At 49.0% G+C, this 17,793-nt stretch overlaps 1 protein-coding gene across 9 annotated transcripts in view; it reads left to right on the top strand.

Annotated features, from left to right (window-relative positions):
• EPB41L4B (erythrocyte membrane protein band 4.1 like 4B) overlaps positions 1–17,793 on the top strand; it is a 127,275-nt gene that overhangs the window by 51,266 nt on the left and 58,216 nt on the right. For all 9 annotated transcript variants that reach the window (XM_077912843.1, XM_077912846.1, XM_077912841.1 and 6 more), the window contains exons 6-14: positions 604–656; positions 5,739–5,859; positions 6,956–7,043; positions 7,207–7,295; positions 7,596–7,665; positions 7,763–7,932; positions 10,251–10,360; positions 12,109–12,139; positions 15,476–15,509. In XM_077912843.1, the coding sequence (XP_077768969.1) occupies positions 604–656; positions 5,739–5,859; positions 6,956–7,043; positions 7,207–7,295; positions 7,596–7,665; positions 7,763–7,932; positions 10,251–10,360; positions 12,109–12,139; positions 15,476–15,509 (766 nt within the window). The remainder of the gene's footprint in view (positions 1–603; positions 657–5,738; positions 5,860–6,955; positions 7,044–7,206; positions 7,296–7,595; positions 7,666–7,762; positions 7,933–10,250; positions 10,361–12,108; positions 12,140–15,475; positions 15,510–17,793) is intronic.

The raw sequence follows: 17,793 nt of genomic DNA, 5'->3' as shown, positions 1-17,793 counted from the left end.
GAAAGGCTTTGGAAACTATGAAGTGCTATACAATGTGTGTCATTATTATTTTTCTAACTCAATTTGTAATTCTAAGTGTGAATGAGATCAGTGATTTGAGGTTTGTAATACACCTCTGTGGCTCTGCCTCCGTTATACTTATTAGAACGCTTGAGTGTATCCAGCTGTCCTGGCAGTGTTAGATATTGTGTCTGTCTGTTTATTTTTAACACTATGACCTGGTTTCAAGAAATATTTAAGGCAGCTTGAAAAGGCGCATGTACTGTATCAAGTAAGTTCCAAAATCACAAGGCAAAGGGAAGGCTTTTCAGTCTATTTCCCAAACCTCCCCATTCTTGCCAAATTCAGTGAAATTGCCCACAGGGTGGATAGAAACTATACCTGGTTGGGTTGTTTTGCTAGATGGTGAGCCTGACTTTGGGAAATAGGTAGTGGAAGTCAGCTTGTTTGCATTCTTTAACGTGAACGGCAAAAATAGAAGCCACTGGGAAAAATCATTATCTAAATATCACTACCTTTCGAAAAATGACTTTAATGATATTTTGTATGGTTTATGAGTATTAAAGTTCATATACAGAATTAATTTCCTCTCTTTTTTTCAAGATTGAAATGCCCCTATGAAACGGCTGTGGAATTAGCTGCTCTCTGTCTACAAGGTACATTATTCTTTAGTGGTAATTAGCATTTTCATGTTATGCTCTTGTTTCAACAATTGATTATCCTGTGTACCAGGCTCAGTTCTCCTCTTTGGGGGTATAAATGAATACAGTACGGCCTCCATCTCTCAAGTAGCTAATGGTCCCGTGAGGACATGGCAAAACCACATACAGGGTACAGTGTAGTTCCCCCCAGGAAGACCTGCAGGAGGCTTGGAAGGCGAAGGCCCTTCGGGGGGATGAAAATGAACAAAGGAATCAAGGGACAAAATAGAAAAGTATAGAGAGGTGCCAGCAATGGAGCAGTGTTGGAGGGTGGAAGTTCGGAAACCTGGATAAGTGGACAACCTTGAACCTTGTTTAAAGAGCATGACCTTCATGCTGGTCAGCAGTAGGCCTTTGAGGGCTCTTAAGAGGAAGGCAGGCCTGGGGAGGTGTGCTTTTGGAAAGGTCACACTGGCTGTGATGGGGAGAAGGGACTGGAGCAAGACCAGGGTGAGGGGTGCGGTGAGAAGGTTTTGCTGTAATAAAAGGAAATTGACTGGGGCAGAGGGGTACACACCCACACACACACATCCCCAAAAAACCAACATTGGTGGTACAAGAGAAGGACCTGGTCATTAGATCAGTATTGAAAAGGGGAGTCAGGGAAGGTCATAGATGGATTCCAGTGGTGTGTGATGGGAACAGTGAATGGTTAGGAGAGTTGGCTCCAATGGAGGAGATACCTGTGTAGGGCCTCTTGGTTGACAGATGCCAGTGGGACCTTCAGTAGCTTCTTGAGTTTGCACATCAGAGAGGTCAAGCCAGAGCATTAACAGGGAGTCCTCTGCTTGCAGGTGGGAGTTAGATGGTGATTTGCCTGCATGAGCGTCAACCTTGACTTGACTCTTCCATATTATGCACTGGTGGATTTTAGTTTAAAATGCACAAGAAACACTTGCTAGAGTCTCCAGCATTAATTAAGAGGATACTAACATGTAACTGCACATAAGGAATTTTATCGGCACATCAGAGAGACATATGTTGTAGATTTGTTTACCAGCATGTTCATTGGCTTCTATGGGATAATGAATTATGATGTATTCATTCATAATTACTAATTAATTTTGAACACCATATTAAGATTTGGCTTCCAGTTTTTGTATTTGCCAATTTTTAAAAGTGGATCTAAGTCTTCAAATCATAAAATCAGTACACATTTATCATAGAATATCAGGACAGCCGCACAGTAGACAAGTAGAAGGAAGGAAGGAACCCATCATCCTGCCATCCATAGACAATCAAGAGTTTCTGTGAGTTGGGTACAGTTTTTAAAATGTAATTCTGATCAGTTATATACAATTTTTTATGATTTTCTACTTGGTATTTTTAGTACAAGTATTTTGTCATAAAGATGATTTTTAATGACTGGAGGATATTCCCTTTACCTGACATTTCTATTCCTCAGTCACTTTTTAATTCTTGTTCTCTAATGGGGGCTCGCATGTAGTAGGTGCTCAGTTAAGTATAGAATGAATCAAATGAAGTTGGAGAGGCCCCTCAAAGACTTTGGTTGGGGACGCCTAAGTGGCTCAAGAGCATCTGCTTTGGCTCAGGTCATGATCCCGGGTTCCTGGGATCGAGTCCCGCATCAGGCTCCCCACAGGGAGCCTGCGTCTCCCTCTGCCTGTGTCTCTGCCTCTCTCTGTGTGTCTCTCTCATGAATAAATAAATATATAAAATCTTTTAAAAAAAACAAAGACTTTAGTTGAAGGAGGAGCCTGCCCATGAGGTCTGAGAGCTACCTCTACCATCAGGTGGTAGAGGTGACAATATGGCCATCTGTAAATGTCTGTGCCACATACAATGCCAGGTGCTTCACATCCACATTTTCATGACACAACAGTCCTTATGGTAAGTGCTGTAAGGATCTATAATGGCTTAGAGAACGTGGAAATCTCTCCATTTTGGCCAGGGACAGATTTCCCCAGCTGGCCAAGTGGCATCCACTCTGGAGTTTCTGAGTCTCCAGGAGGTATATACCATTAGAGTTGGTGGCCCGGCGATAGGTGTCAGAGTGTAGTTAACAGGATGAAGGCAATCAACCCACAGGTCCTGAACCATTAGAGCTGGAGGCGCATGTATTACCATCTCCCCTCACCCCCCTCTGCACTCCCTCACTTCCCTGCCGTGTGCTGAAGGCATCACTACACTCCCAAAGCCCGGCTCTGATAGGACCATTTGCTGTGCCCCAGAGCCGAGGCAGACGTGAATGAGATCAGCTGTCTGTGAGCCTTTCTCCTGGAAGTGACCCACTTGAGTTGAAACTACAACAGAGTGTAATTTAAGATGCAGTCATTGTGTCAAGTACAAATGAAAAGGCTGAAGGCTTAGACACTCAAGTTGGGAAGTTCTTGTTACGTTGTCCCTCCATGGCCTCTTTCCCCCACATCCCATTGGGAAGCGCCACAGCCTTTCCAGTGCAACCACAGCGAAGCCAGCTTCATCAGACCATCAAGATCGCTGGAGCGGGTCTGGGTTCAAATAAAATGTGGGCTGTGTTTCCTCCCTTGCTTGGGCCTTGAAGACGTGTCTTGCTGTGGTTGTCCTTGAGTTAGTGGTACCCCTCCAGAGTTGTGATGCAGTGGCCCTGAGTGAAGGCTGTGCTCTTTTAAGGTAGATTTGAAAGTTAATCCAGGCAAAAAGAAAGGGGAGGAGGAGAATGGAACAGTCGTTTGCTGGGTGCCCATGATCTTCCATCCTTGCAGCAGTTCCCATTTTACTGACTGGGCATCAGAGATCGATGGAGAGCTGTTAAGTGACTTGCCCAGATCCTACAGATAGCGTATGGTAGAGGGGGATTCCAGCATTCCCGCGTCCGAGCCGTTTCCACCACCCTCGGCACCCTCCACAGCGAGGACCCTGGCTGCAGACAGAGTTCACAGATGGTGGAGGGTCGTTTTGCAGGCAGATTTTTGGGAGGCAGGTGTGCTGTCTCAGAATCTATGTACCGGGCATCACTCAGGCCTGTTCTGGTCCAGTGATGGTGAGAAGGGATACTGGCACCCTTTCCCGGTCTCAGGAAAACTTTATCATCGTCTAGTTTCTCCCTCTGTGCTCGATGATTCCAGTGGTGTCGCCGAGACACCACTAAACCCAGGGCTCTGTTGCCCCACTTTGGCCCATGGGTGCAGGAGAAGGGTGGTTCACAGGAGGGAGATCTCCTCCCAGACTGTCCCTCTAGCCCCACCAGCTCCCCAGTTTCAGGGTGAGTGCTTGGTTAGAGGACAGTGGTGGCCCTAGCAGCCCAGCCCTTCCCTTGGCTGGGTGAATATTTCCAGAGCAGAATATTCATTTGTGACTTTGCCAGAGGTACAAGTAGCTGCACACACACCCCCGACCCCCACCCAGACCACCCTGGTGATTTTAGGGTGCCCTCTGCCTCAGATGCTTCAGAGTTGCAAATGAAGGGCTTCCATCAGGTGAGGAAGCATTTACCAGCATCCCCCACACACTCCATGGCAAGCAGTGTCTCTTACAGCACCGCCCCCCCCCACCCCCCCACCCCCCCCACCCCCCCACCCCCGCCCCTGCCCCGCCCCATGGCTCCTCTGAGCTCACTTCTGCAAGCGCACCAGAGTCCTTCCAGGAGGGTGAGCTCTGGCACTGGAAAGGCTGCTGGGTAGTTAGTTGCCCGTTGCTGGTGGGGTTCAGACGGCTGCTGACTCATCAGTTGGTGGGATTTGTTGTGTTAAGCAGTGATTCTCAAGGTGTGTTCCCAGGTCACGCTGCATCAGCCTTACCTGGGAACTTGTTAGAAGTGCAAATTCTCAGGATGCCTGTGTGGCTCGGTGGTTGAGCAGCTGCCTTCCACTGGGTTGTGATCCCAGGGGTCCTGGGGTCAAGTTCTTCTGCATTAGGCTCTCCGCAGGGAGCCTGCTTCTCCCTCTGCCTATGTCTCTGCCTCTCTCTCTCTGTGTGCCTCATGAATAAATAAGTAAAATTAAAAAAAAAAAAAATTCTCAGGCCTTATTCCAGACCAGTGGAATCAGAATCTTGGGGTATGGGCTTCAACAGTGTGTGTTTTAGCGAGCCCTCGGGGTGACCATAATGCACATGCCAGTTCAAAAGCCAGTATTGCAGATCCATGCTTTTCAAAGTAACCTGTGCACCAGTCACCTGGGCATCTGGTGAAAGGGCAGGTTCTGCTTCAGTAGGTCTGATGATTGTGCGTTATGAGCAAAGTCCCAGGTGATGCTGATGCTGGACCACCCTTTGTGCAGCAGGGTGTTAGAGAAACCTCTGGAGGATTCCCTTTCATCCAGGGGTCTGCTCCCTGAGCTGCAGGGGTGGGGTCCGGGGTGGGGAGAGTGGATTTTCTCATTTGTGTCTTGGAAGCACGGGACCCCCTGTGTCCTCGGGCCCTTCATACTGTGGGGTAACTTGGCCAGAGCCACTAGGGTGCTGCACACTTTGGGGTTTTTGCTGGGGCTCCTGGTGTGGCTGCTCTTCTTTGCACTCCCGGCTTCCTCCTGGTTCTGGCCGACTTGCTGCAGTTGCTCCTGCAGCCGGATCACCCCCCCCCTCCCTGCCCCCCCCTCCTCCCTCCGCCTCTCTCCCTCCCAAGTATTTTCCCCCAGACTCTACCCGTACTGAATCTGGGATTGGGCCTCTGGAGCAGGGCGGGCTGGGGAGCAGGCTGGGGGGTGCTGCTGGGGGGGTGTTGGGGGGCCTTCAGTGAGAGCTGGGTTAAATAGCTGTTTCTGAGCACGCCCTCATTCTCTGCAGTTGCCTTTTATTGCAGATCTGGGCTCTACCACTTTACAGGGGAAATACAACCTGGGCCTCCTCGGGTGGGAGAAACAGTCGAGAGCAAGACTGTCCTCACTGAGAGAGCGGTGTTTTGCCGAGTGGGGCGGGCGTGAGGAGGATTCTTGGGGATTCTGAATGTGCTGCGGGCACCAGATGGGAAGGGCGCTCCCCCCACGGGGGCACCTGCGCTTTATGATCGTGCCAGCTGCCTCTGGACCTGGTTGCAGCAGTCACCGAAGGAAGGTATTCAACGTCTCCCCGTTTTTCTCCCTTTTATGACCCTCGCAGCGGAGCTGGGGGAGTGCGAGCTTCCAGAACACACGCCAGAGCTTGTGTCTGAGTTTCGGTTCATTCCAAATCAGACAGAAGCGATGGAATTTGATATCTTCCAGAGATGGAAAGAGTGCAGGTACCTCGATGCTACCCTCTAGCATTCTGATAATGTTTATTTTGTGCTGTGTAAGCGTGTGTCGGACTCTGATGTGCCAGGAGAATCGCTCCGGGTGAAGCCTGTGAGGCTGCAGCTCCAGCTCTGCACTTCTGGCCTGTTGTTCCAAAGGCCCACGCGACCCCCCGTCTCTCCTGAGATACTGAGATACACAGTCAGGCCCGGACCAGGCCCCCGTCGCCCCCTGAAATCCAGAGCCCGGTCCTGATGGGCCCGTTACTGTGGGGCCGCCGCTCTCCTGGCCTCCCGGAGAGAGCAAGGAGGCTCTGCCTTGGTACATTCCTACACCCCCGGCTCTGTGTCCACGGCCCGAATCTTCTAGAATGAACCGTTTAGAGAGGCCCCGTTGTTCCGAACAGGTGCACTCGTATTGGAGACCACGTGGAGCACGGCATTACCTTTCAGGATATGTGGTCACCGCAGCTAAATCCAGCCTTGTTGTTTATGTCTGGCCTCCTCCACCCACCTGCCTGGCCCCCCACCGCCCGGGGTCCCCCTAGGGCGACCGTTCCATGCCTGGACTACCGGTGCTGCCCTTCCGCCCTCCCAGCCCACCTGCCCAAACCCTGCGCTCCGAGTCAGTCTCGGACTCAGAGGGCTTAGCCTCGTTTCCTCTCGTCCCTCAGCCCTCCTAAGGGGTGCGATGACTTCTCTGAAACTGGAAAGTGACATTAGCCCATGCTCGTACCATGTTGAAATATATGGCCGTGGCACTGCACCCCCCACCCCCACCCCATGCACACGCACCCACCGTCCTCTCTGCAGGCTGTACTGTTACAGCCCCGGGGGGGCGGCTTCCCGGCCCTTCCACTTGGCATGTCCATGCCCACGTCCACGCACAAAAATTGTGGCCTTCCGTGTTCCCATCATAAGCAGGGCTGTCATCTCTCTAGTCCAGTAACAGTCTGTCCATGGAGGCCTTTTCCTGTTAGTACAAATGCGTGTCCCTCATTCTCTTAATGGCTACAGAGGGTGTCCCTTTAGTGTGGCTGTGCCCTTCAGAAACCTGTGGGTGTACGAGCTGCAGTTTACATGTATTTCCATTGGTTTTTCAAAGGGGAAAGAGCCCTGCCCAGGCGGAACTGTCCTATCTGAATAAAGCGAAGTGGCTGGAAATGTATGGGGTAGACATGCACGTTGTCAGGGTAAGAACTGTGTGCGTTTGACGGGGGTCCTTGGGTTTTGCTGTGCCCGAGCCATGTATAAAAAATGTGCAAACAAAGTAACGCGGTGAGGAAACTGTTTTGCATTCTGCTCTGTGACGACCTGTTAGAACCCTCTACCGATTGTCACTTCGTTTATTTGTAGGGAAGAGATGGCTGTGAATATTCTCTTGGACTGACCCCGACAGGCATATTAATCTTTGAAGGAGCTAACAAAATAGGCTTATTCTTTTGGTAATTTAGTTTTGTCTAATATTAAAAATGTCTTTTCCTATTTTGTGGTGGAATTCTATGTGATGGATGATTCTTGAGGGATATTTGCAACACCCCAATTTGCTTTAAAAAACACACCATGCTCTTCTTAATATATTTGCGGGTGTTTGGCAGTGGCAATGAAACCTCTGGATAATCACACTTGAATGAATGAATGATTTCTTTAGCAAATCTAAGCTTAAAAAGTAGAAAGGAAACTGCTGTTTGTGTAGATAGCATTCCTTGCAGATTGTACTTTTAAAATGTTTTCTCTCTGCCCAGGCCTAAAATTACCAAAATGGATTTTAAAAAGAGCAAATTGACACTGGTGGTGGTGGAGGACGATGATCAGGTAAGCCTTGCTCCTGGATTTCCTCCTTGCTGCAAATGAGCCTTCCTCGAGGTTCCCGACACGCACTGAATCGAGAACCTTGTGCTTCACCTGTAAGGGGCGGGAGCAGGAGCACACGTTTGTATTCCGGCTGGACAGCGCCAGAACCTGCAAGCACCTCTGGAAATGTGCGGTTGAACATCACGCCTTCTTCCGACTGCGGACGCCGGGAAATAGCAAATCGAACAGATCAGACTTTATCCGCCTGGGGTCTCGCTTCAGATTCAGGTGGGCACTGGCACTGCTCTTTACAACGTGGATACCACGTTTCGGAGGAGGGCAACAGGGATGTTTCTTGTGAATGGAGCGATGAGCGGATCTGTGTCCAGAGGCTTGGGTCGGACTTCCCATCCCTGCTGCTTTCTTAGGATCTGCCCTTTGGTTGAATCACCAAAGCTCTTTTAGCCTCGTGTCCTCATTGATAAAATGGGGCTAATAACAAAATTGTTAATAGCTGACATTTAGCTGAAACTATGCCATCTTAAGCAGTAGACATTAGTAGCCATGTGTGGCCATTAAGATGAATATTAAATAAAAAAAAATTTTAAGTTTGAGAGAGAGAGAGAGAGAATGTGTGTGTGTGTGTGTAAGAGAGAGAGAGACAGAGAGAGAGAGAGAGAGAGTGTGTGTGTGTGTGTGTGTGTGTGTGTGTAAGAGAGAGAGAGAGAGATTTGGGGAGGGGCAGAGGCAGAGAGCCATGAAGTAGACTCCTTGCTGGCTCTGGAACCCATCGCGGGGCTCGATCTCACGACCTGAGCTGAAATCAAGAGACAGATGCTCAACTGACCCAGCCACTCCGGCTGCACCAAGATTAATTAATATTAAATAAATTTTAAAATTTAGTTCCTCCAGGGGCACCTGGGTGGTTCAGTCGGTTAAGCATCTGCTTTTGGCTCAGGTCATGATCTCTGGATCCAGAGCCCGCCTTGGGCTCTCTGCTCAGCGGGGAGTCTGCTTCTCCCTCTCCCTCTGCCTGCCTGCATATACTCACTTGCTAGCTCTCTCTCTCAAAAAAGTAAATAAATAAAAATCTTTTAAAATGTCATTCTTCTGTCCCAATAAATGCTCAGTGCATGTGAGGTAGGTGGCCACCATAGTGGGCCTGAGCATAGAACACAAATTGTGCTAGAGTTTTTCATGAACCAGTGTGTAATCCTTGCAGCAGTCTTGATGCAATTGGTCCTCTGGTTATTCCCATTTTACAGATAAGGAATCTAGGGCTGAGGAATTGCATAATCTTCCCAGAGTCATGGCCAGCAAGTGGTAGAGCTGAGATTCAACCCCAGATAGTCTGGGTCTCGTATTTTAATCACTACTCTATTGCCTTTCATGCACCAATGTCAAGAAATGTGGTTGATGGTTGAGAAGGAGAGCAGATGTCCATGTGTGTGCAAGTGACCCAGGGTAGGCTCAATAAATACTTCAATCCAAAAAAGACCCTGAAAACATGGAGAATTTAATCTTTCACATACTTTTACCTATGGCTTATAAGACTGTGTCTTTCAAAATACATAAAAACTTCCTTGGGGGGGTATTAAAAAAATGAAGACTTAGGACCTCATCCAAGACCCTTGTAATCAGAATCTATGGGTGCACACATGTGCCTTCATGAGTAAGGCCAGGGGATGTGCATTTTAAATGCCCTCCCAGGGTTGATTTTTGAGGCTTGTTTTTGGATCTGAGAATCGCTGTTATAAGCTCTAAAACCTCACCTGATTTCATAACCTCTCTCCACACATGGCATGTCCTTGAACTCTATTGAATATGCCACAGGGTGTGCATTTATCATTTCAGATTTATCTACTATGCAAGGAAATGGCTATTGGGATGGTTGCCAAGATAGGCTTTTCCATCCTGGGAGGAATCTCCCCCAGGATTTGGCCCAGACCAGGCTCCCTTCCACTCCTTGAGGAGAAGTAGAAGGAAGGGGAGGTTGAAGACAAGGACGCCCCTTGGAGGCACTTAGAGCAGGTGGCAAGTGGCCCCTTCTGTGTGTTAAATCATCCGCCAAGAGTGGCTGGAATAAAGCAGCGATCCGATAAAAACAGCACACCTCCTGAAAGCTGCGGCGGGGCCACCCAATGGTTGAAACCCAGCAAGTCTTGGTGAAAGAAGTAATGTTTCCGTTGGCATAGTAAGGAAGGCCAAGGCTTAGTCAAGTGGTCATTGATAATAGCATTTTAAAAGAGTTAAATGTCTACGTAATGTGTGTTACGAAAGGTTATTTTATTTGTGAATCATTGTTCTCTTGTCAGATGTTCCGAGTACTTGGACTTGCTCGGTTTCTGCAGCCAAGTGGCTGGGACTTAAATCGCAGGCTTTGTCTTTTGGTGGAAATATCTGCCCCTAGAATACATCTTGGATTTGGCAAAGGTGCATTCATTTCCAAATGCAGGGCTAAATTTAGTGTTTCTCTTCACCAGAGGAGTTCACGATAAGTTGACATTTACATTGGAGCTCTTGAAAACAGAAGCGCACTTCCAAGTGTGTATAATGTACTGGCACTCTGGATGTTGGTAACATGCAATAAAATATTTACTTTCCAGTGGGCGGACAGAGTATCAGGCCACGCATGGCGCCAGGTTACGAAGAACCAGCACCTTTGAGCGGAAGCCTAGTAAACGCTATCCATCCCGGAGACACTCGACATTCAAAGGTGGTGTGGTGTTCGTTCTACCTGGGATTTTACATTAAGGTTTAGTTGGTTAATTAAGCCCCAAGGAGCTTGGTAAAGCAGTTCTTAAAGGAACCTTCTGCTGTTCTGGTCTCATTCCAAAACTTTTGATGAAACCCCAGTGGGAGAGATTCTTTGGAGGGTAGTCAGGCCACTTTTGCTGTCCGCTGTCTTTGGTTTTTCCCATTGGTTCTGTTCTTTTTCTTTTCCCTCTTTTTCCTATTTCTTTTCTTGTGCCTCTTTGTTTCTGTTGGGACCTGGGACCTTAGGAATATTGTAGGTAAAAAAAAAAAGGAATATTGTAGGTTACCATGTTTCTTGCCCATGGAAGATGATGATGTGTCTTAGAGGGGAAAACAGTCTCTTCTCTCCTCCATTGTACAATTTCAAATGGGGACATTAGTCTCATGCTAACCAGAATTCTGTCCACGTAAGAACAGCAGATCTAGAACCTTTTAATTCTGGATTCAGGCCCTCTGGTCCATCCAAACACAACCTGCCCTTGAATTTAGTCTGCCCCTCCCTGCTTCTCCACATCACTTACTCATACTGACCATTCCATAGGTTTCCTTGTATAACTCAGGACTTAGCGGGCCTTTGTGGGACCTGCACCTCTACTTTTCCCCCTTCTAGAATCTTTAACCTTGTGTTCCCCCACTGTTTCCTGCCTTTTTGAATGAATGGTGCAATAGCATGGCAGCCAGAAGCTCTCTAAAGTCATTCTTGGCTGCTCTGATGGAGGAAAAATAGCTAGAGGCTAGGAGATGTGGCCTCACCTTCAAGAAAGACCAGAGGGTGAGAGGACTGAGGGCATGGCCAGAGGTGATTGGTTGTAGGAACTGGGAATGACAACTGACACAGTGCAGGGAGAGGAAGGGCTGCGTTGCCTCCCTGTCAAGCCTCATGCCTGCTGTGGTCCATTGGGTTAGTGTTGTCCAGAAACACTCCAGTAAAGAACTTCCTTTACAATGGTGTTGTCCAAAGATAGAGCCATCTCAAGACTGTGCTGAGCTCCCAGGCCCTGGAGTAGTGTGCAGGCACAGAGGGAAGGACCCCTTGGTGTAGCCGCTGCAGAGGGAGGAGGTGCCTCTGACATGACCCTTGACCCCATGGGTGGCTTTGGAGCTCTTCCAGACTACGGGTTCTCTGATTCTCCTCTACTTTCCTTCCCAGTCTCTGTCCTCTTTTCCTCTTCTGTTTTACTGGCATTTTCTCCAACCAGAGTTCTGACATCTCTGTGAAGCTTTTAATGATTTTTCCATGCTACGTCCTTTGAGAAACGAAATGGAGTCTAGATGAAGAAGCTCTAGCTCTGTCCATGGTCCCCTCCATAGACACAGCCCTGCTCCAGCCCGAAGTGTCTGTCTCGAGCTCCCCAGTGCCATCAGGCTCATATTTCAGCCTGCATCATCCCCTTATGCCGCTTGATTTTACGCACCTCTCTGGCTCTGTGTCAGGACTGGGAGCTCCTTGACAGCAAGAATGTCCCTGCTCTTTGGAGAGCCCCCGGCCCTGGGAGCATGCTCAGCGTTCACTGGGGGAATCGGGCGGGCTTGGCGCAGGGGAAGGGAGACGTTACCTCCAGAAAGAAGTAGCGAGGGTGAAGATTCTGTGTCCTGGGGTGAGGACCCCTCTGGGATCACAGCAATCGCCACCCTGCTCATTGTCATCGCGTGGCACACGGTGATACAGCTCTCTAAGATGGCATACTTTCTGTTTTTCCTTTAAAGCAAGCAACCCGGTGATAGCGGCTCAGTTCTGGTAAGTGTCCCCAGACTCTGGGGTACGGCTCTTCTCTCTAATTATTATCTTTATTCGCAATGTTGACTTTTTCCTTAATACAATTAAACCACAGAGTGAGTCACCTGATGATTTTTCTCCCCTTTTTCTGCTGCTGCCTGGCTATACCATTCTCCTGGTATAAGTACACAATAGAATGTTCCAAGAGAGGTTTTTTTTTTTCTTTTTTTTTTAAAACACAGCCGCTTTGTTTGCATAGCTTTGTGTGTTGTTCATTACAACGGTGGGTGATAAGGGTGAGAGGAATGTGTATGGCGCGCTGAGCTGATGGCATTGCAGGCTGTGATGGGAAAGAAGGGCCGTGCTCTTGAGCAAAAGCCCCACGAGGACAAATCCCGGATCCGCTCGGTGACGTGCAGGCTTTATAGTCCTACAACATAGAAGACCTTCACTAAACACCTTTATTGAATTTTGTGCAGACAAAAGAACACGTCACAAGCCTGAACCTCCACAGGTGTGAACAGACTTCCTGTAAAGTGCCAAAGAGTAAATACTTTGGACTTTGTAGGCTATGCTGTGTCTTTCATGACTGCTCAGCTCTGTCGCTGGCACACAAAAGCAGCCATAGACAGTATGTAAGTCAAAGGACACAGCTGTGATCCAATAAAACTTACCCCACGAATGCAGGTGGGCCAGGCCTGGCCCACAGGGTGAGGTTTGCCGACGCCCCACCCCTTCCCCAGCACAGGCGTTCTTGATCTTTGCTGTACAGTGGAATCTCCTGGTGAGCCTTGAGTTACCGGCCTCAGCCAGGCCACGCCCCAGGCCATTTGCATCAGTCTTGGGGAGAGGGACCCAGGCATCTGGTTTTTTAAAGCTCCTAGGTGATTCTAGTGTGTGGCCCAGGTGGGAACCACCACCCCACCTTGCATGTACCTCTTTTTCTCTCTCTGAAACAACCGTTTGCATGCATGAGTTTTGACTTAGAAGGACAGCTGTCGTGCTCTAGGGAATCACAGGCTGTAACTGTTTGGGCCCTGGTGTCCACGCTGCAGCCACTGGGATCCCTGTGTAGTTAGTCCCTGGGTCTTCCCAGGTACAGGTCTCAGGCCGCTGAGGGGGATCTGAGAGGTGAGCACAGCTTGACTGTGCATGTATTCCGGACGGTTGGCAGGGCCCGGCATGCGGGGGAGTGGGGAGCCGATGCCCTGGTTGGTGATGAGATGCAGGCCAAGGGACCAGGAGTCCGCCCGCCTTGCCCCAGCCTTGTTTTCAGCTCTGGGGCCTTCCGCCTTCCTTCTGGGCCTCCTTTTTCTCACTGAAAGCAAGGAGGTTGGGCTAGATCAGTGTTTGTCTAAACTTTTTTAGCCTCTGATCTTCGCCCCCTAGAAAGAAACCTGAGCGGGAAGCCCAGTGTCTAGCACAGACAAAAGTAGAGCTGCTCTGAGTGGAGCCAAGCGGGGAGAAAGAGGCTGGTGCCTGCCTGTTCGCCTGTCCCCTCTCCCCCCGAGCAGTCGCAAGACACCTGCCAGGGCCCGGGGTGCTAGAGAACGCAACCAGCCCCTGTGTCACCCAGCTGGAAACTCAGCCTTGTGCCTCTGATTCCAAGTTTCACCTGCAGTGCCGTTCTATTGGGGGGGGCAAGCAGCTGACTCTTGAGTCTGGGTTCACTTCTCAGCACCCAAAGAAGGGGCCCCGGAGTCCTGTGGAGCTGTTGTGCATCACACCCCCGCCCCTTCCTGAGGCAGGGGGGAGGTCTCAGAGTTCCTTCCCACAGACACGCCTGTCTCTAGGATCCCCATGGCAGGTAGCTTGCCAAAAGTAAGTCACACCTCTTTCCACCTGTCAGCGTGTCTTGCTTTTATTTCTCAAGGGCTTGTGAATTAGATCATTTCTTCCCTTTGCTTTCTAAGGAAGTGATTGTTTTGTTTGTTTACCCCTAATAAAATTATATTTTCCTTTTAGCATCTAGTGGAGATTATATATTATTAGGAACCAAAACGCACACACAAAAAATGTCCACTGGAAAAAAAAAACCCGTAAATATACCCTTTAGGAACAAATGAGCTAATAACCAGTGTTCGCAGCTGTTCAATTGCTCTTCACAGCCTGTGGGATCCCGGGGTGAGTAGGATTGCTATGGGAGCCAGGGATGAAATTGTGCTCCGGGCTGCAGAGGTGATACCAGAAAAATAGCACCTTGCTGAACACTTACCCTTCCTGATGAAATCCAGCTGGAGGTGAATCTGGCCCAGAGCCGGGTGCTCTGCACTGGCCCTCTCTGAAGACTGGAACACGGAGCCATTTAGACCCCAAGCTAGACTCATAACAATGAAATGTTTCTCTCATTGTTGGAGAAGCAATAAACCTTGATTTCAAGCACACCGCCCTGGCAGCATAGCCCAGCGATTGTGCTGTGTTTGTGGTTTTCCCTGGCAGATGCCAGCCTTGCGTGTGAAACACATTGTGTTTTACCCCTAAAGGCAGCCTTCTCTGCCCATGTTTGTTTGGGTGGGGTTGGTTTTTCTTTTCTTTTCTTTTCTTTTTTTTTTTTTTTTTGACCAGAGTAGTTACACTTAAGAGTCCAAGATAGGGTCACGGACGAGGAGCCCAGAACCTTTTCTCAGACCCTCAAGAAGCCAGTTTGGCTTTGTGGAACGTAGAGGGGCTTTGGGCTTGAGCAGATGTCCCTTCCAGTCCTGGCTGTGCCACGGACTAGCTGGCCGGTCCCGAGCAGGCTTCCTTCCTTCTCTCTTAGGCAACCTTTCCTTTATCTGCACAATGAGGTGGTACCAGTTATTGACCTCATAGCCTCATTGTGTAGGTTAAATAGTAACAGATGTGAAGCTCCCAGTACACAGCCTTATATGGCATGAGCGTCCCAAAGTGGTGGCCCGATCACAGCACTTGTTGGTAGCAGCAGGAACCACAGTGGTAGACGCTCAGGAGCTGCTGGTAGGTCTTCCTGCGGTTGGAGAAGGCGCTGGGTGGTGCTGGGGCTGCCTGGGGCCCGGGGTGCCTCCCAGCAGTGCAGCACGGACCTGGGATGGGAAATAAAATCCCTTGGCTTGTCCAACCGGAAGGATCTCCTTTCTGTCGGCGAAACATGACATCACGAGCAGGATTCTGGAATAATGCCTTTGTCTTTCTATTTGCGAGCTCAAAAGTGATGAGTGGAAGTTGCTATTTGGTTTCCTGGGTCATATGTTCATTTAAACAGCTAATAACCAAAAAGAAACGGTGTTTGTGGAAGTTCCTAACAGCGTCGGTAGGATTTGTTTCTGATCGTCAAATAAATCGACTAATGATGCCACTTTACCACCTGTTACATGACAATTTTTCCCTTCTTTCCTTTAGCTCTAAAACAAATCCCGAAGTCCATAATTACCAGGTGAGATACTGCTTTTAAAGATTTTCGTCAATACTTCTTAAAGTTTCAAAATTCTCTACCTCGTGCCATCATTATGCTTATGGTCAGATTTTGAAGAAACAGTAACAAAACATTTTGTGTTGGTTGGCGGGGCGTTGGGGGTGGGAGAGTTGTTTTTGTATTTTGAGAAACACAGTAAGAGGAGAGAGCCTTCTTCCGTGACCCCTGGTCGGTCCCTCTTGGTCATTTCAGCTGGGCCTATTTTTTCTTAACATTGTCAGCTGGCAAACAGCTGGGACATGTGTTTAAGTTTCTGGGTGGTCAAATACAACCTCTTAGGGGCACTCAAGTGAGACCGTGTTTTGTCAGCGTGTTCTCGGCCTAGGGAACATGAGTCCCTTGAGATGTGCCTCCAGGAAAGGACGTCTGAGTCACATGTTTGGGAGATGGCGTGTCCTTCATTCCCCTTCTTGGATCTCACAGTGCCTGTTCGGGTATCAAAAGTACTGAGAAATCCTACAAAAAAGACATTTTTTTTTAGGCCATTGTTTCCCCAAATCATTGGACTGTGAAACAACCCTTCCCTTAATTTTTTTTTTTTCCCTTCCCTTAATTAAAAAAAAAAAAAAAAAAGACCTACAGAACAACTAGCCTCTCACCTCCCTGCCTACTTTTTTTTTTTTTTTTGGATAGTGTATCTGTTAACATCAGTGGAGCATTGATTTCCAGAACCTCCTTTGTAAAGCATTGTGCTGGGCCTCTTGAGCCCACAGAAGGAGCAGAGATAGGTTTCCCTGGCTGGGGTTCTGCTGTTCCATGGGCCCTCACCCCCTGCCTGCCCACCCACCAATATCTGGAGGTGGCCCTTGCTGGCCATTCATGGCCTTCTACAACCTGGCTCCAACTTGCTTTTCTCCATTTATTGCCCCCCTCCTCCTAGCTCCTCCTCACACATCGTATGTTCAGCTCTCCGAGAATCCCTTAATCATTGCCCCATAATTTCTTCCCGCTGTTCCTTTGTCCGTGTTTCTCTGCCTGAAATTCCCTTACCTGTCCAGGCATTAAAATATCCCCCAGAGTCCCCTCAGAAGCCACCTCCTCCACAGAGATTTCTCTGATCCTCTTGATTGGAAAGTACTGACACCCCCCTGCAGCTGCACATTCAGACCATCTGGCAAGCTTTGAAAACCTAAGCAGTGCTTGGGCCTCACCCTGGACTGATTGAATCAGAAGCTGTGAAGATGGGTCTGGGGAATCAGACAGCTTCTGAGCACCTACGGTGGTTCTGATGAGCAGCCAGGCAGGGGGCCCTGCACTGACAATGTGTCCCTCGCTAGGTTTGTGCGTAGAGGCAGCATCCGTGTCTGATGACCTCCTCACTTGGGGACGTTTTTCTTGTGCTGGACGGGTTCTGTCCAAGGCCACTGCTCTCAGGTTTCTCCTGTCACCAGTCTGGTTTTGAATGTCACAAGTAAGAAGGAGTTCACCTGGGAGCATTATTCTGGTTAGTGTCTTTCTTGGTCATTTGTTACTCTCGATAGCAACTCCTTAGAGGGGGTGGGATCCCAATGTGTGCCATCTTTTCAAGGTCTCCAAAGTATGTTTTAGAAGACTTTTGCAGTATCATCTTCTGTCTCTGAAATCCTGTTCCCAACCTGCAGAACTTCTGAGTTTGAAGGAATAACACATAAAAAGTGCTTTGAGGGGGTCCCTGGGTGGCTCAGAGGTTTGGCACCTGCCTTTGGCCCAGGGCACCATCCTGGAGTCCCGGGATCAAGTCCCACGTCGGGCTCCCGGCATGGAGCCTGCTTCTCCCTCTGCCTGTATCTCTGCCTCTCTCTCTCTCCCTATGTCTATCATAAATAAATAAATCTTTTTTTTAAAAAAAAAGTGCTTTGAACCCGGTAGGGGAACAGCCAGGTTTCTCAATCTCATTGGCTTCTTGAGGTTCTTGAGTCGTCTTGGTCACAGGTTGGCTTTTTGGCTTGGTCACAGCGTCTGGCTGTGGGGGGAAGGGAAGAGCTGTGGGTGGACGATCCCCGCTTGAAGGCACGGAAAAAGAAATGAAAATAAAGCAGAGCCTTCCCTGCTCAGAGTGAACGTTGGAGGCAGTCGTGCATTGAACTCCACGCTCAAAAACTGTTACCTAGACGTCCTTCTTCTCATAACGTCTTTGGCACCCACTGGTCCCCTACACCTTGCCAGTTTTGGAGGTTCTGTGTTGCTCCATCAAGGTTTGGGAGTGACTTGACCAGGAAGAGAACATCCTGAGAAGTGGCCTGATTGGGAAGCATCTGAGTGCTGA

This window comes from Canis aureus, chromosome 10, assembly GCF_053574225.1.
Source record: "Canis aureus isolate CA01 chromosome 10, VMU_Caureus_v.1.0, whole genome shotgun sequence".
Classification (NCBI taxonomy): Eukaryota; Metazoa; Chordata; class Mammalia; order Carnivora; family Canidae; genus Canis; species Canis aureus.
The sequence above is the reverse complement of the archived record's forward strand: the minus strand, read 5'-3'. Positions and strand labels throughout refer to the sequence as shown.